Source organism: Coregonus lavaretus (assembly GCF_964263955.1).
Source record: "Coregonus lavaretus genome assembly, chromosome: 34".
NCBI classification, from domain to species: Eukaryota; Metazoa; Chordata; class Actinopteri; order Salmoniformes; family Salmonidae; genus Coregonus; species Coregonus lavaretus.
Window position 1 is genome coordinate 4,596,527 of NC_140021.1, and position 24,170 is coordinate 4,620,696.

General features: G+C 44.8%; 2 protein-coding genes across 2 annotated transcripts; both read right to left on the reverse strand.

The window, feature by feature from the left end:
• Positions 1–203: 203 nt before the first annotated feature.
• On the reverse strand, positions 204–6,622 carry LOC311108961 (uncharacterized protein). Its single transcript, XM_084151742.1, has 4 exons — positions 6,573–6,622; positions 2,502–2,739; positions 2,011–2,243; positions 204–1,208 (listed from the first exon to the last, which is right to left on the reverse strand). Exons 2-4 carry the CDS (start codon positions 2,714–2,716, stop codon positions 1,126–1,128), a joined length of 531 nt encoding a protein of 176 aa, XP_084007868.1. The 5' UTR covers positions 2,717–2,739; positions 6,573–6,622; the 3' UTR covers positions 204–1,125.
• A 6,087-nt stretch (positions 6,623–12,709) lies between these two features.
• On the reverse strand, positions 12,710–23,664 carry LOC311109250 (meiotic recombination protein REC8 homolog; the record flags this gene model as incomplete). Its single annotated transcript, XM_084152089.1, has 6 exons — positions 23,548–23,664; positions 23,316–23,376; positions 16,537–16,643; positions 16,213–16,280; positions 13,116–13,194; positions 12,710–12,831 (listed from the first exon to the last, which is right to left on the reverse strand). The coding sequence occupies exons 1-6, from the start codon at positions 23,597–23,599 to the stop codon at positions 12,710–12,712; spliced, it is 489 nt and encodes a 162-aa protein (XP_084008215.1). The 5' UTR covers positions 23,600–23,664.
• Between the last annotated feature and the right edge of the window lie 506 nt (positions 23,665–24,170).

Consider the following 24,170-nt stretch of genomic DNA (forward strand, 5'->3'; position numbering starts at 1 on the left):
CACAATGCGCTCGTGACCTCCAGGGCTCGTGACGTCCAGGGTGTGCATATTGTCCAGGTCTTCCTTTGTGCCCAAATGACAGGATTATAATGACTTATTTTTATTTTTTACATCGGACACAATTGGCATCATATGCTTGCTTACAGATAAACACTCAACACACTTGCCTAACAGCTAATTATTTTTATTTTTTTTCATTTGTCATTTAACAGACACTCTTATCCAGAGCAACTTACAGTTAGTGAGTGCATACATTTTTTTTTTCTGCTGGGTTCAGCAATCAAATCTACAAACATGTCTTCCATTTTTTTTCTGAATTATTCATTCTGTTTCATTCTATCAACAGCTCTTTTAGCCCACAATCAGTAACTAATAGTTACATCACCTACTGAAATCCATCTTGATTGTGCATATTACAAGCAATAGCTGGACAAACCAAGTCTATAGAGACGCAAAATATTACATAGCAAACAATGTTTATAAAATAATATTACAACAAATACTTGGAAAGAAATATATATATATAAGGCACGATTTAGATCAGGGATGTGCAACTGGCGGACCTTTTTGAAGGCCCTCGGATCAATTTCCTTAGTTGGGGTCTCAACTTACTCTTGCGAGTTAAAATAGTAGAATATACAAGGTGCGATTTTGAAATTTGTCCATCAGCAGTTTTCCATCAATTAGCCCATGTCAGCTAAAATGTTTAAGATTGGTGAATTAATCTAGCGGCCCGCTATCTAAAGTTGTAGTGATCATGGTCGAATTAGTGGCTGGGGGGCCCCCATTGATTTTGTTAGTCAGTCTCACGCTGATATATTAAAAACTGCAAACATTTCTCTCCACCCTATGGGAAAATGTGTAGAATTGCAGCAAACTTGCTTTAAGCAGCAACATTTTCAGCGGTTCAGATTTTGTGGCCCCCACCCCAATCAAAGTTATCCATCCCTGATTTAGATGTAGAACATGGTATAACAGCGAAGGCATAGATAGCTTACGGTCGACTTTGCTTATTATTTTTTTTGCTAAATGTTTATACGACTCAAAGCCCTAGTGGCTGATCCATGTGTAATTGCACTGATCATTAAGTTATAGCTTTTTCTGCCGATGATCCTGAGTGTTCCCTCACACCTCTCGAATCTCCTCTTTGGGCTGTGACTCGATGTCCAAGGCCATGGTCATCTCCACTGGCTGGAAGCCCTTCTCCTCTGAAACAAGCACAAAAGACTTCAATACAGGCATGCCAATACATCAAAACATTTCTATGAGCAGAATGATATTGAGTGTCAGCTTGAGGAATTTGCTTTGCCATCTCAGGAATGTGGTACTAGGGTTAAGTATGAGGTCATATCAAATAGGAAACCACAGTCGACTATGTAAAGTCTATGCTGAGTGGGCCAAGTACCACAAATGCCCACTGAGAGAACACCATTCTGAAGCTATGCAGACCAGAGGGGCAGGGTCAAAGTGTGAGATATCTGGGTGGATTATTAATGATGCAAAGGCATGCAGCATGATCTCATCTTCGATTCTTGTCACAGGAATTGCCGGCTGGTGCATGTCTAAATCCACAGCACCTTGAGAACTCGGCAGCTGAACATTTGTCATGTCCGTGACCAGGCCAAGGGGATGGGTGGCATTGGCATTGATAAATTGAGACATTCATATTGAGAACATGGGTGCCTTTTAGTTTGACAACAAAGCCTAAGCCTATGCTAGCCTGGTTGTCAGTCTGTTTATCTAACATTCCACTAAGTCATGTGTCAAACACGGAGTACAAGGAGTGGAATGTAGTTAAACATACTGGTGACCAGGCTAGGGCTATGCCTGGTTCCAAACCAACTCCTTACCTCATGCCATATTCCCTATTCCGTCTGTGATTACACATCGGAAGGAACTGGATCGGTGGAAAGCAATACGGCAAAAGCTCCAGGAAGACTACATAGACCTATCATCATTTTACTCACACCTATCCAACTGTATAGCTGTTGACGAGAGTGTGTCCCAGACCTGTCTGTGTGTGACTCTTCCAGGGCAGGATGTCCACTCCGGTCCGGCAGAAGGAGCGGTCTGTGTGGGACTCTGTGCTGTAGAGGACCTCCTGGGTCTTGTTGTCTCCGGGGATCTGGGCCTTGACCCGTACCTCCAGGATGGTGATCTCCTTCTCCTTCAGTTTGCCTGACTTGCTCTTCACCTGCGTCCGCTTGGTGTCCACCCACACCACCCGCTCCTTCACTGCGGATCTGAGCACACAATTCACAATTCAGACCAGAACCTGGCTTCCCCCAGACCGATCAACATCGATACACATCTGAGAAAAACTATGTAAAGAAAAAGAAAACATCCAACACCATCTCAACATACTCCATGTGTACAGCATATTGTGTATTATTATGTGGTGTCAAATGTCTTGCAACACTTCGAGTACACACTGATCATCTCACTGGTCATGTAGAGATGTCAACGGCACACACACTCAAACCTGCCACTTGCGGACTCACTCTTCGATGCCCAGGTCTGCCAGGGTGGTGTCCAGGAACGGGAAAGGCTGGTCAGCACTGATGACCTCGATGGGCAAAGGGACACTCATGGGCACGTCCCATTCCAGCTCTGCGCGTACCATGTTCCCCAGGCTGGGGGAGTCTGTTGGCCTGTGTGGTTGTCTGTTGGTCTGTGCCTCCTGGGGCTCCGAGGTGTGGTTCGTCTCTTCCGCCATGTCAGTGTCTTTGGCCAGCCTGACTGAAAAAACAGACCACTATGTAAAATGGGACTACTCCTTTACCACCCTTCTCTTATTTTCCTTTCTCTGATTACCTCTCAGTATCTATCTAGTAGACTGCTGTAGTCTTCAGTTACTTCTACACTTGCTTTGGTCAGAAGAATAGAAAGGCTAGTCTGTGATACTAAAGTCCAAGTGGATGGTTCAGAATGACAGCAGGTCCTTTTTCCTCGTCTATGAGCAGGGTGGTAGAGACTGGTCGGTGTGGTGGTGCGTACAGGGTTGTTCTCTCCCTCCTGATGATTTAAACGGTCGGTGTGAATGTGTGTAATGTGACGGTCAGATGCAAAGTTTATTAGGCTGTCAGGGGCATGCTGATGGACTGACGTTGTTTTTATTGCCAGGGGATTCTACCCCGTCTTTGTATTCATGCTGTTCTTCCTGTGTGTGTGTGTGTGTGTGTGTGTGTGTGTGTGTGTGTGTGTGTGTGTGTGTGTGTGTGTGGTGTGTGTGTGTGTGTGTGTGTGTGTGTGTGTGTGTGTGTGTGTGTGTGCGCGCGCGCGCGCGCTATCAACTCAGGGGTCTCCCTTTGTGAATCATAGCACTGCCAATGTATCCATGGTTAGTGTTTCAAGGTCAATGGCTTTTAGGTCAAAAGTTGAAACAAAATACAGTCTGCACTGTTCAGAATGGTTTCTCAGGTGTGTTTGAACACCTAGCGATCCTATGTACACGTCAGATTGATGGGCCAACGGGCAAACCTGTTATGTAGGGTCAAAAGGGCATGTTACCACATGTTTCATTTTACAATTCACTTTTGGCAGATTTATGCTTCTCAATAATTAAACGTAGCTTATTTGTGATATATGCAGTGAGTGACTTTGGCTGACCTCTTGTAAATATTTGGACCATAACTGATTGTTAGCCTCCCTCCTCTCTCCCTCCCTCCCTCCTCTCTCCCTCCCCCTCTCCCTCCCTCCCTCCCCCTCTCCCTCCCTCCCTCCCTCCCCTCCCTTCTCTCCCTCCCTCCCCTCCCTTCTCTCCCTCCCTCCCCTCCCTTCTCTCCCTCCCTCCCCTCCCTCTCCCTCCTCTCCCTCCCTCCTCTCTCCCTCCCTCCCTCCCTCCCTCCCCTCTCCCTACCTCCCTCCCCCCTCCCTCCCCTCTCTCCCTCCCTCCCCTCCCTTCTCCCTCTCCCTCCTCTCCCTCCCTCCCCTCTCCCTCCCTCCCTCCCTCCCTCCCCTCTCTCCCTCCCTCCCCCCCTCTCCCTCCCTCCCCTCTCTCCCCTCCTCCCTCCCTCCCCTCTCTCCCTCCCTCCCCTCTCTCCCTCCCTCCCCTCTCCCTCCCTCCCCTCTCTCCCTCTCTCCCCTCCTCCCTCCCTCCCCTCCTCCCTCCCCTCTCTCCCTCCCTCCCCCCTCTCCCCTCCTCCCTCCCTCCCTCCCTCCACTCTCCCCTCCTCCCTCTCTCCCTCTCTCCCCCCCTCCCTCCCCTCTCTCCCTCCCCCCTCTCCCTCCCCTCTCTCCATCCCTCCCTCCCCTCCCTTCCTCCCCTCCCCTCCCCTCCCTTCCTCCCCCTCTCTCTCTCTGGCGGTGTGACAGGTGTGTATGAGCCATGATCGATTTACGGAACATTGGCAGTGTGGTGTCACATTGTAAGCGTTAAAAAAACCTGTTTGCCCAATAACCCTTACAAGTCTCTCCTGTGTGCAGGAATGTGTGGCACGTGTGGTTGCATGCCTGTGTGTGTCGTGTGTATGTTCCATAACTGTGTGTGTGTTCAGTCCCCAGTATAGAAAAGGGGGAGTTCCTTTTCAACTAACACACATGCTGACTGGCCCATGCAACATACCAGAGTTTCACGACAAGTCCTATCACCTACATACCACACCAACAACCCAATATAAATTCTACATGGACGTAAGATTATTTTCCAATGCCAAGACATTTTAGCGATCAATTTGTGATGCATTCAGTCCCCTCCCCTCTGTGAAATGACAATTGGAGAGAATTGTTGATTTTCATGTTGTGTACTGGTCAGCGGTCACACATTGCACAGACATCAGAGAGGAAGAAGGTGAAGTCAGTATACAGTGGGGGAAAAAAGTATTTAGTCAGCCACCAATTGTGCAAGTTCTCCCACACATCATAGGTACACGTCAACTATGACAGACAAATTGAGGGGAAAAAATCCAGAAAATCACATTGTAGGATATTTAATGAATTTATTTGCAAATTATGGTGGAAAATAAGTATTTGGTCACCTACAAACAAGCAAGATTTCTGGCTCTCACAGACCTGTAACTTCTTCTTTAAGAGGCTCCTCTGTCCTCCACTCGTTACCTGTATTAATGGCACCTGTTTGAACTTGTTATCAGTATAAAAGACACCTGTCCACAACCTCAGTCACACTCCAAACTCCACTATGGCCAAGACCAAAGAGCTGTCAAAGGACACCAGAAACAAAATTGTAGACCTGCACCAGGCTGGGAAGACTGAATCTGCAATAGGTAAGCAGCTTGGTTTGAAGAAATCAACTGTGGGAGCAATTATTAGGAAATGGAAGACATACAAGACCACTGATAATCTCCCTCGATCTGGGGCTCCACGCAAATCTCACCCCGTGGGGTCAAAATGATCACAAGAACGGTGAGCAAAAATCCCAGAACCACACGGGGGGACCTAATGAATGACCTGCAGAGAGCTGGGACCAAAGTAACAAAGCCTACCATCAGTAACACACTACGCCGCCAGGGACTCAAATCCTGCAGTGCCAGACGTGTCCCCCTGCTTAAGCCAGTACATGTCCAGGCCCGTCTGAAGTTTGCTAGAGTGCATTTGGATGATCCAGAAGAGGATTGGGAGAATGTCATATGGTCAGATGAAACCAAAATATAACTTTTTGGTAAAAACTCAACTCGTCGTGTTTGGAGGACAAAGAATGCTGAGTTGCATCCAAAGAACACCATACCTACTGTGAAGCATGGGGGTGGAAACATCATGCTTTGGGGCTGTTTTTCTGCAAAGGGACCAGGACGACTGATCCGTGTAAAGGAAAGAATGAATGGGGCCATGTATCGTGAGATTTTGAGTGAAAACCTCCTTCCATCAGCAAGGGCATTGAAGATGAAACGTGGCTGGGTCTTTCAGCATGACAATGATCCCAAACACACTGCCCGGGCAACGAAGGAGTGGCTTCGTAAGAAGCATTTCAAGGTCCTGGAGTGGCCTAGCCAGTCTCCAGATCTCAACCCCATAGAAAATCTTTGGAGGGAGTTGAAAGTCTGTGTTGCCCAGCGACAGCCCCAAAACATCATTGCTCTAGAGGAGATCTGCATGGAGGAATGGGCCAAAATACCAGCAACAGTGTGTGAAAACCTTGTGAAGACTTACAGAAAATGTTTGACCTGTGTCATTGCCAACAAAGGGTATATAACAAAGTATTGAGAAACTTTTGTTATTGACCAAATACTTATTTTCCACCATAATTTGCAAATAAATTCATAAAAAATCCTACAATGTGATTTTCAGGAAAAAAAATGCTCATTTTGTCTGTCATAGTTGACGTGTACCTATGATGAAAATTACAGGCCTCTCATCTTTTTAAGCGGGAGAACTTGCACAATTGGTGGCTGACTAAATACTTTTTCCCCCCACTGTATACCATGATCTTTGGTGACATCCACCTTTGGCCTTAGCAGGATGTGGAAAGTAAATGGTAAATGACCTAAAAAGACTAGTAAAATAGACCAATAATGATCTTGGCTAAGGGGTTTACACTGGTAATGTCAGCTCTCTTCTAGTTCAGTGCTAGCTTAGAACATGAAACACGTCTTCTCTATCCAAACATGAACACTCACTAACACTCCCATTTTGTCCCCTGGGCTGCTCTGCATTCAGCGGAGAAACAGGCGGTCACCATTACCTCACGAACCACAGCAGTGACCTCTGCCTCTTTTGTTTATTGCAGCCCGCCGCTACATTTGCGCGGTGTGACTCAGCGATACAGGCTGCACAGCCCCTTCTCCTCCTGCCCACAAGTTTCATTGTATTGAGTAATTCAGCCATGAGATCAGATGTTGATTTTTTCTGCCAGCCAGGCACAATGACGTCAAGGGGAGAGAGGAGAGGGATGAGGTCATAGTTCAGAGTAGACCTCTGCTGTTGAGTTTCCGAGTCTGACTAGCCATCCTTTACTGTCCCTTATTGTCCCTTTGCAGACGATTCCTAAATTGTACTCTACTGTAAAGCAAACTAGCTAGTATCTAATTCAATTTATTGACCAGAAATTTGAAGGGATTGTTCAGCCCCAAATCAAAGTTAGTCAGATGTTCATGTTTTCGTATCTCAGATGTGGATGAGTCCACGTTCAACAACACAAACTCTTCAGTAGATCACAAATGAATGGTACATAATGGTTCCAATAATAGAATTACATTTGTAGACTCTTTTTTAAAGAGTAATACATCTCATAAATGCTTCACCGTAAGAACAGAGCAACCTCATACCACAATATTATAGAAAAACCATCTGAGAAAGGTTCATTAAAAACGTTTCTGTCAACAATATCAACTTGCATGACAGTTGACAAATAAATTATAAAAAAATATATCCCCTGCTAAATATATAGTATTAAATATATTAATAAATACACTTCAATAGATATGAATAATATAAATACCAACTTTGAATAAAGAATCACAATATTAACAGCTTTACCTTTCAACAATACAAACTCCTCAGTAATTTCACTTTTTATAAAAAGGCTTCACTTATAAAAAGTTGTACAAAATGTTACAAAACTCAAAGAGGTCATCATGTGTGCTACAAAACAGTTTGAGGTGATGATCTCATAGGAATGAAATGTTTGACTTGAATGAACATGATCAGTTTTAAAAGTATGGCCAAACGCCCCCTGTGTGTGTAAGACAGACGTCCTCTGTGTGTGTGTGTGTGTGTGTGTGTGTGTGTGTGTGTGTGTGTGGACATCCTCTGTGTTCCTCAGGCGTGCACGGTGCTGAGTGGTCCAGGGATGACGGTGATGGGGCTGAAGGGTTCAGCCTGATGCAGACACCAGCTCTGGACAAACACACACACACACACACACACACATATGTCACAATACAACACACACACACACACGTCACATTACAACACACACAAAATGCATGCACGTTTGTTAGTGAAGTATTATACACAATATTGGAATGCGATTTCTATTTTTCTGTTCTCTCTGTCAGCTCTGGCCTAGCAGTTTGGAGAGCATGTGAACTGCAGTACTGCAGTCTGCCTCCAGGGGCAGAAGAGAGTAGAAGGTGACCTTCCCAAACCTCAGGAGGTAGGAGGACACCACACTGAAAGGAGCAGAGAGGGAGAGGATAGCCATGTCTAAAACACTGCCCAGACTGTAACAGTTAGACAGAATAGATGGAGCGGTAGAGTACAGTACAGTAATGGGTGAGTTAGATAGATATAGAGAATATTTTATTTAATTTATTTTACCTTTATTTAACTAGGCAAGTCAGTTAAGAACAAATTCTTATTTACAATGACGGCCTACACCGGCCAAACCCGGACGACGCTGCGCCGCCCTATGGGAATAGATGGAACAGTACAGTAATGGGTGAGTTAGAAAGAGTATTTCAGTGACTAGAGGGGTGATTATTAAGACCTTATGTCAACAGACCCTCAGCAGTGACCTCTCTAGTCTCTGTCTCCTGTTCTCTGTCTGGTAGAGCCACATGTTCCTCCACTATATCCTCCATAGGACACCTGAAAATAGCAGACACTGAGCTATCTAACCAAGACCAAGACAACTACTACTGCAAACGGTGATACCAAATATATCCTCCTCTTCTCCTCCTCCCTCTCTCTGTCCCTCTTTCCATGTCTCTGCTTTGATCTAGGGAGGGATTCCCAGCATCCGTTTCTCTCTTTCTCTCCATTCCTCACCGTCTGCTCACAGGAGAGATCTGCTCTAGGGATTTGACCTCTTTGGACGCATCCAGAAGAACCTCAGCTGAAAACAGAGAACACATAACAGATTTCAAAAATGCAATGGTGTCATCATAGAAATAAAAATCTCATTCTAGTTCTGTGGGTGTCATTCTAGAATTTTTAAGTAACTGTGACATGGAAACAATGTCCGACCTGATGCTTCAGATGGAGGGGCTGCTGCTGACTCCAGCAACTGTCGTGGGATCTGGGGATACAGGAGAGAAAATACATTTAATCTAGACATCTACAGTGTCAGCATGAAAAACGAAGCAGTGTAGACTAGATCCTACCGATCCTTGACTTCGGCGATGTCATTTACAAATTAGCCTCCAACACTCTACTCAGCAAATTGGATGTAGTCTATCACAGTGCCATCCGTTTTGTCACCAAAGCCCCATATACTACCCACCACTGTGACCTGTACACTCTCGTTGGCTGGCCCTCACTACATATTCGTCGCCAAACCCACTGGCTCCAGGCCATCTATAAATCACTGCTAGGCAAATCCCTGCCTTATCTTAGCTCATTGGTCACCATAGCAACACCCACCCGTAGTATGCGCTCCAGCAGGTATATCTCACTGGTCATCCCCAAAGCCAACACCTCCTTTGGCCGCCATTCCTTCCAGTTCTCTGCTGCCAATGACTGGAACGAACTGCAAAAATCTCTGAAGCTGGAGACTCTTATCTCCCTCACTAACTTTAAGCATCAGTTGTCAGAGCACCTTACCGATCACTGCACCTGTACACAGCCCATCTGAAATTAGCCCACCCAACTACCTCATCCCCATATTGTTATTTATTTTGCTAATTTGCACCCCAGTATCTCTATTTGCACATAATCTCTTGCACATCTATCATTCCAGTGTTAATTATAAATTGTAATTGTTGCACTATGGCCTATTTATTGCCTTACCTCCATAACTTGCTACATTTGCACACACTGTATATATATTTTCTGTTGTATTTTTGACTTTGTTTTTTTTACCCCATATGTAACTCTGTGTTGTTGTTTTTATCGCACTACTATGCTTTATATTGGCCAGGTCGCAGTTGTAAATGAGAACTTGTTCTCAACTGGCTTACATGGTTAAATAAAGGTAAAATAACAAAAATAAAAAATATGTTATTCCAGACTATAAATTGTTACGTTTGGTATGGTATGTATTCATTTCGTATGATATGTTACGAATTACATATCGTATGATATGTTACAAATTACAATTCGTACAATATGTTACGAATTGTTAGGGTTAAGGTTAGGGTTAGCTAACATGCTAAGTAGTTGCTAATTAGCAAAAATGCTAAAGTTGTCCATGATGAGATTTGAACACACAACCTTTGGGTTCCTAGACATTCGCGTTATACGCCCACCCATCCATCCCGACCAACCAACCACTCTAACATATCATACTAATTTGAGTGTTAGATCTAGTCTATGAGACCAGCCTGGAGCTATATGAACATATCATCAGTATTCATTGTCCTTCTGTTCAACTCATCCCCTGGGTATGTTAGAATTCCCTGTCAAGTCTTTATTATGTAAACTAATGTTTAGAGATTTCCCCTGGCGGCATTGGTAACATAGAAGAACACGGTGTCACATGACCTCATTTGTTTATAAAGGAAACAAAATCAAAAAGGCACTCGCATATCTGAGTTATCTTTGTTGCAGGTGCATGGTAACAGTTGAATAAGATGAGAAAAAATAAGAAACCGGCAACTGCTTGATAGTATCACTGCTTTTGATAGTATCACTGCTCTTGACAGTATCACTGCTCTTGACAGTATCACTGCTCTTGATAATATCACTGCTCTTGAAAGTATCACTGCTCTTGACAGTATCACTGCTCTTGATAGTATCACTGCTCTTGATAGTATCACTGCTCTTGATAGTATCACTGCTCTTGACAGTATCACTGCTCTTGACAGTATCACTGCTCTTGATAATATCACTGCTCTTGACAGTATCACTGCTCTTGACAGTATCACTGCTCTTGATAGTATCACTGCTCTTGATAGTATTACTGCTCTTGATAGTATCACTGCTCTTGATAGTATCACTGCTCTTGATAGTATCACTGCTCTTGACAGTATCACTGCTCTTGACAGTATCACTGCTCTTGATAGTATCACTGCTCTTGACAGTATCACTGCTCTTGACAGTATCACTGCTCTTGATACTATCACTGCTCTTGATAATATCACTGCTCTTGATAGTATCACTGCTCTTGATAGTAAGACTGCTCTTGATAGTATCACTGCTCTTGATAGTATCACTGCTCTTGACAGTATCACTGCTCTTGACAGTATCACTGCTCTTGATAATACCACTGCTCTTGACAGTATCACTGCTCTTGATAGTATCACTGCTCTTGATAGTAAGACTGCTCTTGATAGTAAGACTGATCTTGATAGTATCACTGCTCTTGATAGTATCACTGCTCTTGACAGTATCACTGCTCTTGATAATATCACTGCTCTTGATAATATCACTGCTCTTGACAGTATCACTGCTCTTGATAATATCACTGCTCTTGATAATATTACTGCTCTTGACAGTATCACTGCTCTTGATAATATCACTGCTCTTGATAATATCACTGCTCTTTATTAAGCTTTACATATCGTCCTCAAGGCCTTCGTCAGAGCTTTTGGACACAGAATATATTACAGCTTCAATTGTTTTATTGTTCATTGATTGATAGCCATGATGAAAACAAATGCAGAAAGTTACATAGCAAATATAGACCTACTCACCTCTCGCATGCTAGAGTCCCTCCTCTTCCTCTCCTTCTCCACCTCCGTCTCCTCCCCCTCTCCATCTCTCTGTCCAGCTCGGACCTTCCCTCCTCCTCCGTCTCCTCCCCGCTGCGTCTCTCCCAGGAGCGAGTGAGCATTGTGAGGGCGGCACACTGTTTCCATAGCGACAAGAGGTCAGAGTGCAGGAGAGGTGTGTTGGGGCAAAGAGGGAAAAAAAAGACACAGTGATACCTTCATTATCCTCACAGTGTGGCAGTTCTGAGGTGGCTCAGTTGGTTGGAGTATGGTGCAGGCAACATCAGGGTTATGGGTTTGATTCCCACATGGAGCACAGTGCTGACAACATCAGGGTTATGGGTTTGATGAGCACCGTGCTGACAACATCAGGATTATGGGTTTGATTCCCACATGGAGGACAGTGCTGGCAACATCAGGATTATGGGTTTGATTCCCACATGGAGAACGGTGCTGACAACATCAGGGTTATGGGTTTGATTCCCACATGGAGCATGGTGCAGGCAACATCAGGATTATGGGTTTGATTCACACATGGAGCACAGTGCTGGGAACATCAGGGTTATGGGTTTGATTCCCACATGGAGCATGGTGCAGGCAACATCAGGGTTATGGGTTTGATTCCCACATGGAGCACGGTGCTGGGAACATCAGGGTTATGGGTTTGATTCCCACATGGAGCACAGTGCTGATAACATCAGGGTTATGGGTTTGATGAGCACCGTGCTGACAACATCAGGGTTATGGGTTTGATTCCCACATGGAGCACGGTGCTGGCAACATCAGGGTTATGGGTTTGATTCCCACATGGAGAACGGTGCTGGCAACATCAGGGTTATGGGTTTGATTCCCACATGGAGAACGGTGCTGGCAACATCAGGGTTATGGGTTCGATTCCCACATGGAGCACAGTGCTGACAACATCAGGGTTATGGGTTTGATGAGCACCGTGCTGACAACATCAGGGTTATGGGTTTGATTCCCACATGGAGCACGCATACAATAATACTATATAAGAACTATGAGCTGCTTAGAATCAAAGCATATTACTACTATCTGCAGAGGAGCTATAATACTCACAGCCAGAGGGGGGCGCTGTAGAGCTCTGCTGAGGAGCTATAATACTCACAGCCAGAGGGGGGCGCTGTAGAGCTCTGCTGAGGAGCTATAATACTCACAGCCAGAGGGGGGCGCTGTAGAGCTCTGCTGAGGAGCTATAATACTCACAGCCATAGGGGGGCGCTGTAGAGCTCTGCTGAGGAGCTATAATACTCACAGCCAGAGGGGGGCGCTGTAGAGCTCTGCTGAGGAGCTTCTGGGTAGGGAGGTTTATCAGCACCTGAGGCTGAAGAAGAGGCACAGACAAGGCAATGAGAACAGGGACTGTCTTGTTCCAACACTTTTGTAACGTATCCTCCCTTCCTTCTTTGAATTAATCACTAATCTCATCTCTCAGTGAAGTAGTGGAAGACTTGAGTCCTACCAGGGGCAGAGTCTCAGCCTTGTTGTCCTTGATCTACATCCGTATGTCATCCTGGGAGATCTGCACCTGCCGTCTGCGACCCCGCCTCTTCCGTTTCTATAGCTCTTATTATCTCTCCTAACTCTTTGCTCTCCCTCTTCTCTCACCATCATGGAATTGGTCCTGCTGCTCCAGAAGCATGTCAATCTCTTTGCATGTGGCTTCAGGAAGCTCAGCTCCTTCAAACTGATGGTGAGGGAGACGGAGAGGGAGACGGAGAGGGAGAGGGAGACGGAGAGGGAGACAGAGAGAGAGAGAGAGACATAGAGACAGAGAGAGAGAGAGACAGAGACAGATAGAGAGATAGAGAGAGAAAAAAACATTAATAATGCAGATTTCTTGCTGAGGATTTTGAATCACAAATCAGACCCTCACTCGGTCTAACCTCCGTCCTCTGGTGCAGTTCTAGGACTGGTCCCTAGGGAGCACTCTGGAGTCATGCTCCGCATCAGCTGCCATGGCTGTAAGTGAACGAGATACAGAAGAATGAGACACATAGAGGGAGTGTTGTAAGAACAGTGTTCAATCAATAAACACATTATCAACTCACAAGGTGATTCAATGAGGGTAAAGTTCAATTTGTGTCGTGAAAAGGCTTTTTGTGTGCTATGTGTACATTGTAATTAACTGTGGTTTTATGGGGGTTAACCATGTTTGTATTGTATTGTATTTTTGTATTTTATTATAGATCCCCATTAGCTGATGCCAAGGCAACAGCTACTCTTCCTGGGGTCCAGCAAAATTAAGGCAGTTATACATTTTTAAAAACATTACAATATATTCATAACAGATTTCACAACATATTATGTGTGTTCCCTCAGGCCACTACTCTACTACCACATATCTATAACACAGAATCCATGTGTACGTGTGTGTATAGTGCGTATGTTATCGTGTGTTTGTATGCACGTGTCTATGTTTGTGTTGCTTCACAGTCCTCACTGTTCAATAAGGTGTATTGTTATCTGTTTTTTAAATCTAATTTTACTCCTGGCATGAGTTACTTGATATGGAATAGAGTTCCATGCAGTCATGGCTCTATATAGTACTGTGCGCCTCCCATAGTCTGTTCTTGACTTGGAGATTGTGAAGAGACCTCTGGTGGCATGTCTTGTGGGGTATGCATGGGTGTCCGAGCTGTGTGCCAGTAGTTCAAACAGACATCTCGGTGCATTCAACATGTCAATACCTCTCACAAATACAAGTCAATCTCTCCTCCACTTTGAGCCAGGAGAGATTGACATGCATATTATTAATGTTAGCTCTATTGGAATTAACTGTGGTTGTATGGGGGTTACACATATTTGACGTGACATACTGTTGAAAATGTGTTAACTAGGTTGGTAGAAATGGTTGTACTGTGGTTGTATTATTGACATTCCCTGAGGAATCCTATAGGGACTAGGCAGCTCGTGCTCAAAGGTCCTGTGCCCCCACTGCCTCCTCCAGCAGGAACAGGGAGTCTGGGACATTCAAGGCTTGCCTGGGGAAGGAAAGGCTGCTACTGTTATTACCAGAACGTAGCTGCAAAATAGCTGTTATGTATCACCCAGGTGGGTGCTACACATTGGTGGTGAATGCTATACTATGTACACAATGTACCTTGAGACCTGATGAAAAACACTACATAAACCCAATCCATTATCAACATACAGTATATGTGACAGTTATAAACACTACATAAACCCAATCCATTATCAACATACAGTATATGTGACAGATATATCTGACAACTCAAGAGGACGTGTGTGTGTGGGACATAGGGGTGACCGTGTGTGTGTGGGACATAGGGGTGACCGTGTGTGTGTGGGACATAGGGGTGACAGTGTGTGTGTGGGACATAGGGGTGACCGTGTGTGTGTGGGACATAGGGGTGACTGTGTGTGTGTGGGACATAGGGGTGACTGTGTGTGTGTGTGGGACATAGGGGTGACTGTGTGTGTGTGGGACATAGGGGTGACTGTGTGTGTGTGGGACATAGGGGTGACCGTGTGTGTGGGACATAGGGGTGACCGTGTGTGTGTGGGACATAGGGGTGACCGTGTGTGTGGGACATACGGGTGACCGTGTGTGTGTGGGACATACGGGTGACCGTGTGTGTGTGGGACATACGGGTGACCGTGTGTGTGTGGGACATACGGGTGACTGTGTGTGTGTGGGACATAGGGGTGACCGTGTGTGTGTGGGACATAGGGGTGACCGTGTGTGTGTGGGACATAGGGGTGACCGTGTGTGTGGGACATACGGGTGACCGTGTGTGTGTGGGACATAGGGGTGACCGTGTGTGTGTGGGACATACGGGTGACCGTGTGTGTGGGACATACGGGTGACCGTGTGTGTGTGGGACATACGGGTGACCGTGTGTGTGTGGGACATACGGGTGACCGTGTGTGTGTGGGACATAGGGGTGACCGTGTGTGTGTGGGACATAGGGGTGACTGTGTGTGTGTGGGACATAGGGGTGACCGTGTGTGTGTGGGACATACGGGTGACCGTGTGTGTGTGGGACATAGGGGTGACCGTGTGTGTGTGGGACATAGGGGTGACCGTGTGTGTGGGACATACGGGTGACCGTGTGTGTGTGGGACATAGGGGTGACCGTGTGTGTGGGACATACGGGTGACCGTGTGTGTGTGGGACATACGGGTGACCGTGTGTGTGTGGGACATACGGGTGACCGTGTGTGTGTGGGACATACGGGTGACCGTGTGTGTGTGGGACATAGGGGTGACTGTGTGTGTGTGGGACATAGGGGTGACTGTGTGTGTGTGGGACATAGGGGTGACCGTGTGTGTGTGGGACATAGGGGTGACCGTGTGTGTGGGACATAGGGGTGACCGTGTGTGTGGGACATACGGGTGACCGTGTGTGTGTGGGACATACGGGTGACCGTGTGTGTGTGGGACATACGGGTGACCGTGTGTGTGTGGGACATAGGGGTGACCGTGTGTGTGTGGGACATAGGGGTGACCGTGTGTGTGGGACATACGGGTGACCGTGTGTGTGTGGGACATAGGGGTGACTGTGTGTGTGTGGGACATACGGGTGACCGTGTGTGTGTGGGACATAGGGGTGACCATGTGTGTGTGGGACATAGGGGTGACCGTGTGTGTGGGACATACGGGTGACCGTGTGTGTGTGGGACATATGGGTGACCGTGTGTGTGTGGGACATAGGGGTGACCGTGTGTGTGTTCTGACGTCAGGCTCGGCCAGGTCGACGCGTGTGTCTCTCGGAGAGCATCATGCACTCCATGGCCTGCTGGATCTCCTCTGGAAGAGAGTGGGTGAGGTCAAGACATACATTATATATTGTCTCTAATTACAGCTAGGGTTGCAAAGTTCCCAGGTTTTTCAGAAAACTTGGGAATTTTGGGAAAGTTACTGGAATTTTGCAACTCTAATTACGGCCTTTATCGACAAGCATCTCTTTACATGGTGTTAGTCTGAATGCCATTAATTGTATCTAGTGTCTGAAATGAAGTGTCTGAAATGACCCTTTCCCTCTCTCTCCTTCTCTCTTTCTCACCCAGAAGGAAGTCACATTGGCGGTGGTAGACGATGTCCACCCCATACTGCAGCTGGGAGGACAGGTAGAGGGAGAAGCGAGGCCGAAGGAGACCGGAGCGGAGCCACCTGGACCGTCACGTAGTCCATGATGTGCTCACTGCAAAAGATACACACACATACACAACAACTAGCCAGTGGCGATTTTAGCATGTAAATCTTGGTGGGCCAAACAAAAACAAACATTTGGGGATGCATGCCAGCAAAGCCACTACACAACACAATACTAAACAATACATTAATTGCACTATAACGGCGACAAACGGTGCCCACAAACTGTTAGGGCCAACATAAAGCTGTCCCAACAGCAGTCCCAACACATTTCTGAGGCTGGTAACTCTAACGAACTTATCCTCTGCAGCAGAAGTAACTCTGGGTCTTCCATTTCTGTGGCAGTCCTCATGAGAGCCAGTTTCATCATAGCGCTTGATGGTTTTTGCGATTGCACTTGAAGAAACTTTCAAAGTTCTTGAAATGTTCCGTATTGACTGACCTTCATGTCTTAAAGTAATAATGGACTGTCATTTCTCTTTGCTTATTTGAGCTGTTCTTGCCATAATATGGACTTGGTCTTTTACCAAATAGGGCTATCTTCTGTATACCCCCCCATACCTTGTCACAACACAACTGATTGGCTCAAACGCATTAAGAAGGAAAGAAATTCCACAAATTAACTTTTAAGAAGGCACACCTGTTAATTGAAATGCATTCCATGTGACTACCTCATGAAACTGGTTGAGAGAATGCTAAGAGTGTGCAAAGCTGTCATCAAGGCAAAGGGTGGATATTTGAAGAATCTCAAATATAAAATATTACCACTGCTACACCTGGCTATCAGCGGAGCCTTGTCTGGCAGCTAAACAGTTTATTTAGCCTCACTTACTAAAAAAACATAGTTGATATGGCTGACTTGCTTAAACAAATGTTGTTTCTACTGACAATTGAGATGTGCAAACTATGGCATAAGGGATGACAAGCGGATAAGAGGCAATCCGTAATTTCGATTAAGACATTAATGAGCGAGCTAGGACGGACGTAGTCAATATAACTATTTGTTCAGCACTTTTTAAATGTACAGCGACAGAATTCAGAACATGGGCCGTTCTTACAGTGTTCTCCCTCTACACCAAGTCCGAACCGTAGGATAAATAAAGGGGACATACAGTATAAGCAGACAATGAAATCTCTTACAATATTCAATGATTACATTTCTCTAAAACAGGTTATAGGCTACATGTGCACCACCAAGTCAGAACAGTAGGCGAAATTAAGAGTAGTAAATATACCAAATTATTAGGGTGAGGCACATGGGCTACTAACATCTTACTACACAACATACACTTAGTGTTACTTTCTTAGCTACAGTATACACATCTCCCTGGCATACAATACATTTTTGGACTCACCTTGTTGTGCTCACTTGAACAGGAAGGTGGCGCGGCGGTCCTTCGTGGGCAAATTTTGTCATCAAAGTCTGGCATTCTCTGGATTTATGGTGCTTTCAAGACAACTGGGAATTCTGAAAAAAAACAAGTTTGAATCATGATGACATCGGTATTCTTCAGGTCGTAGCTCTAGAAAGAGGCCAGAGTTATTGACTTACAATTCCGAGTTGGATGACCGTTCAAAACGTATTTTCCCAGTCGGAGCTCAATTATTTCCCCGAGTTCCCAGTTGTCTTGAACTCACTGAAGTCAGATTTCCCAGTTCTGAGTTAACAGTTGATTTGAGCGCGGCAGAAATCATGCTGGATTGACACCATGGCCAATGTTGAATGTTTATCATTTTAAGCTTGGAAAAGAGACTCTTAAACCCAGTCTTGGGACCACACACCCACTACACTGAATAGCAGGCTAGTGATTGCTTTGCAATGCTTGCAGTTAACCACTGATTGCTTCCAAACCACTCATTGTTGAATTTGCGATTTCCAACTTGTTGTGTAATGTTTATGTCCAATGGCCGATGAGCACCGATACGTTCTATCTATAATTTCTCTACATTATTTCTCTTCATATGACAAGGATTAAAAAGGATTTGCCAGTAGATTGTCGACTTGATTCTTGATGATGACTGCTAGCTAAGATTTTGAAAGTATGATGTTGACATGATCAGTCCAATCAAAGCTACTGTAGATATAACGTGATTTGACGTCATTTTATCTGTGGCCAATGACCTTGAGCCTGACATTTACATTTACATCATTTAGCAGACGCTCTTATCCAGAGCGACTTACAAATTGGTGCATTCAACTTATGATAGCCAGTGGGACAACCACTTTATTTTAATTTTATTTTTTTATGGAGGGGTGGGGGGCAGAATGATTACTTTTATACCATTCCAGGTATTCCTTAAAGAGGTAGGGTTTCAATTGTCTCCGGAAGGTGGTCAGTGACTCCGCTGTCCTGGCGTCGTGGGGGAGCTTGTTCCACCATTGGGGTGCCAGAGCAGCGAATAGCTTTGACTGGGCAGAGCGGGAACTGTGCTTCCGTAGAGGTAGGGGGGCTAGCAGGCCAGAGGTGGATGAACGTAGTGTCCTCGTTTGGGTGTAGGGTCTGATCAGAGCCTGAAGGTAAGGAGGTGCCGTCCCCCTCACAGCTCAGTAGGCAAGCACCATGGTCTTGTAGTAGATGCGAGCCTCAACTGGAAGCCAGTGGAGTGTGCGGAGGAGCGGGGTGACATGAGAGAACTTCGGAAGGTTGAACACCAGACGGGCTGCAGCGTTCTGGATAAGTTGTAGGGGTCCTTCTTGGATGGGCACTTCTAATGTAACTCTATGGCAGCACCCAAGGGGATTGAATTTCGAGCTATACCCTTAGACTTGGCAGTGAGGTAGTGTCCCCATGAGTGACAGAACACTGAGCCAATCACAGCGCAACTAGAGAACATTATCAACCCTACGCTCCGTATTTTCTGCTGGCTGCCCCACCACCACAGAAAGCACTGAGCTAGGCTGAAACACCTGCATTTTGGAGCTGCCTTACTCAAGAAAGCAAAAAAGAGACCATGTATGGAAGCTTTATTAAATCATTTATTATTATTTTTACATTGTTTGCAAACTGATATGTGACACGTAGTAATGCCAAAATGACATGCAAAACAGGCCAAGAGTATGCAAAGCTTTCATCAAGGCAAAGGGTGGCTATTTGAAAAATCTCAAATATAAAATCTATTTTGATTTGTTTAACACTTTTTTGGTTAGTACATGATTCCATATGTGTTATTTCATAGTTTTGATGTCTTCACTATTATTCTACAATGTAGAAAATAGTAAAAATAAAGAAAAACCCTTGAACGAGTAGGTGTTCTAAAACTTTTGACCGGTAGTATATATATATACAGTTAGGGGAAAAAGTATTTGATCCCCTGCTGATTTTATATGTTTGCCCACTGACAAAGACATGATCAGTCTATAATTTTAATGGTAGGTTTATTTGAACAGTGAGAGACAGAATAACAACAAATAATCCAGAAAAACGCATGTCAAAAATGTTATAAATTGATTTGCATTTTAATGAGGGAAATGAGTATTTGACCCCTCTGCAAAACATGACTTAGTACTTTGTGGCAAAACCCTTGTTGGCAATCACAGAGGTCAGACGTTTCTTGTAGTTGGCCACCAGGTTTGCACACATCTCAGGAGGGATTTTGTCCCACTCCTCTTTGCAGATCTTCTCCAAGTCATTATGGTTTTGAGGCTGACGTTTGGCAACTCGAACCTTCAGCTCCCTCCACAGATTTTCTATGGGATTAAGGTCTGGAGACTGGCTAGGCCACTCCAGGACCTTAATGTGCTTCTTCTTGAGCCACTCCTTTGTTGTCTTGGCCGTGTGTTTTGGGTCATTGTCATGCTGGAATACCCATCCACGACCCATTTTCAATGCCCTGGCTGAGGGAAGGAGGTTCTCACCCAAGATTTGACGGTACATAGCCCCGTCCATCGTCCCTTTGATGCGGTGAAGTTGTCCTGTCCCCTTAGCAGAAAAACACCCCCAAAGCATAATTTTTCCACCTCCATGTTTGACGGTGGGGATGGTGTTCTTGGGGTCATAGGCAGCATTCCTCCTCCTCCAAACACGGCGAGTTGAGTTGATGCCAAAACGCTCGATTTTGGTCTCATCTGACCACAACCCTTTCACCCAGTTCTCCTCTGAATCATTCAGATGTTCATTGGCAAACTTCAGACGGGCCTGTATATGTGCTTTCTTGAGCAAGGGGACCTTGCAGGCGCTGCAGGATTTCAGTCCTTCACGGCGTAGTGTGTTACCAATTGTTTTCTTGGTGACTATGGTCCCAGCTGCCTTGAGATCATTGACAAGATCCTCCCGTGTAGTTCTGGACTGATTCCTCACCGTTCTCATGATCATTGCAACTCCACGAGGTGAGATCTTGCATGGAGCCCCAGGCCGAGGGAGATTGACAGTTATTTTGTGTTTCTTCCATTTGCGAATAATCGCACCAACTGTTGTCACCTTCTCACCAAGCTGCTTGGCCATGGTCTTGTAGCCCATTCCAGCCTTGTGTAGGTCTACATTCTTGTCCCTGACATCCTTAGAGAGCTCTTTGGTCTTGGCCATGGTGGAGAGTTTGGAATCTGGTTGATTGATTGCTTCTGTGGACAGGTGTCTTTTATACAGGTAACAAACTGAGATTAGGAGCACTCCCTTTAAGAGTGTGCTCCTAATCTCAGCTCGTTACCTGTATAAAAGACACCTGGGAGCCAGAAATCTTTCTGATTGAGAAAGGGTCAAATACTTATTTCCCTCATTAAAATGCAAATCAATTTCTAAAATGTTTGACATGCGTTTTTCTGGATCTTTTTGTTGTTATTCTGTCTCTCACTGTTCAAATAAACCTACTATTAAAATTATAGACTGATCATTTCTTTGTCAGTGGGCAAACATACAAAATCAGCAGGGGATCAAATACTGACTAAATACAAAAAAGTATTTAGTCAGCCACCAATTGTGCAAGTTGTCCCACTTAAAAAGATGAGAGAGGCCTGTAATTTTCATCATAGGTACACGTCAACTATGACAGACAAATTGAGATTTTTTTTCTCCAGAAAATCACATTGTAGGATTTTTAATGAATTTATTTGAAAATTATGGTGGAAATAAGTATTTGGTCACCTACAAACAAGCAAGATTTCTGGCTCTCACAGACCTGTAACTTCTTCTTTAAGAGGCTCCTCTGTCCTCCACTCGTTACCTGTATTAATGGCACCAGTTTGAACTTGTTATCAGTATAAAAGACACCTGTCCACAACCTCAAACAGTCACACTCCAAACTCCACTATGGCCAAGACCAAATAGCTGTCAAAGGACACCAGAAACAAAATTGTAGACCTGCACCAGGCTGGGAAGACTGAATCTGCAATAGGTAAGCAGCTTGGTTTGAAGAAATCAACTGTGGGAGCAATTATTAGGAAATGGAAGACATACAAGACCACTGATAATCTCCCTCGATCTGGGGCTCCACGCAAGATCTCACCCCGTGGGGTCAAAATGATCACAAGAACGGTGAGCAAAAATCCCAGAACCACACGGGGGGACCTAGTGAATGACCTGCAGAGAGCTGGGACCAAAGTAACAAAGCCTACCATCAGTAACACACTACGCCGCCAGGGACTCAAATCCTGCAGTGCCAGACGTGTCCCCCTGCTTAAGCCAGTACATGTCCAGGCCCGTCTGAAGTTTGCTAGAGTGCATTTGGATGATCCAGAAGAGGATTGGGAGAATGTCATATGGTCAGATGAAACCAAAATATAACTTTTTTGGTAAAAACTCAACTCGTCGTGTTTGGAGGACAAAGAATGCTGAGTTGCATCCAAAGAACACCATACCTACTGTGAAGCATGGGGGTGGAAACATCATGCTTTGGGGCTGTTTTTCTGCAAAGGGACCAGGACGACTGATCCGTGTAAAGGAAAGAATGAATGGGGCCATGTATCGTGAGATTTTGAGTGAAAACCTCCTTCCATCAGCAAGGGCATTGAAGATGAAACGTGGCTGGGTCTTTCAGCATGACAATGATCCCAAACACACCGCCCGGGCAACGAAGGAGTGGCTTCGTAAGAAGCATTTCAAGGTCCTGGAGTGGCCTAGCCAGTCTCCAGATCTCAACCACATAGAAAATCTTTGGAGGGAGTTGAAAGTCAGTGTTGCCCAGCGACAGCCCCAAAACATCACTGCTCTAGAGGAGATCTGCATGGAGGAATGGGCCAAAATACCAGCAACAGTGTGTGAAAACCTTGTGAAGACTTACAGAAAACATTTGACCTGTGTCATTGCCAACAAAGGGTATATAACAAAGTATTGAGAAACTTTTGTTATTGACCAAATACTTATTTTCCAACATAATTTGCAAATAAATTCATTAAAAATCCAACAATGTGATTTTCTGGAGAAAAAAAATCTCATTTTGTCTGTCATAGTTGACGTGTACCTATGATGAAAATTACAGGCCTCTCTCATCTTTTTAAGTGGGAGAACTTGCACAATTGGTGGCTGACTAAACTGTATATATATCTTTTTTTTTTGTTGCTAAAATTGTGGGGCTCAAAACAGGTGGGGCTCAGCCCCCACTGCAACTAGCTATGATCAGAGCCATGACACAATACATCTAACTTTGCTAGCTATACATGTTTTGTCTCGAAGTTTAGGGACCATAAAGGTTGGTTAGCATAACATATTCCCCTCAGTCTCTCAGACATAGAAAGGAGAGAGGAAGGGTTGTTGTCACCATGTCCGCCCAACCTTGACCCTCAGAAGCTCTCTGCGCGTTATCCTGATCCCTTCGGTGGCTGCCAACCTACAACACAGAGTCAAACAGCATGATAATAAATACCAGAATTTGTCTAAATTGAAGGCCTCTGATGACGATGACCCATACACACATTACATTGACTAAGATTGACAAGCTACAAAATATTAAACTCAGCCAAAGAGTATGTTAGCCTAGGTGAGCTAGCCACAAGTGGAAAAGCAGCCGGTGTGCCTCTGAAGAATGTTTGGATAGTAAAACATCTTTCCTCAATTCTTGCAGAATTATTTTTGTCTTAATTTGGTGTCTAGAACTTGCTTATAGAACATAAACAGATCTTGATTAGCTAGCTAGATCAAGAAAAGGGTCATGGTCAGCTGCTAGCTTCAGATTCTCCACAGAGAGCAGCATTGAGCATGATCGAAATTCGCGACCAAACTTAGAATTGACGACGTTTAGGCTTTTGACCAATCACGGAGAGTGTACTAGTCCAAGATAAAAGCAAATACAGGCAAACAGCATTTCTGAGGTAAACAGCTGTTTTAGTTCTTAGAAGTGAAAATCATATTTATCATATTGGAAATCATTTAAATCTTTAACGTTTAATTATGTTGCTACATTTTAGATTACTTTACTTTTGTTTTTGGTGTTAACAAGATTAGTCAAAGTTTAAAATAGCATGGTGTTTTACTTTTTGTGGTTCTCCAGCAAAAAGTGATTTTGAAATTCACACAAGAATGCATTGAAGGGATTCGATTTATTTGGCACGAATTGCCCAGGTGGGAGGATTTTGTAGTGGGTGAAAAGTGTTTGCATTTGTTTGGAACTGGGCTG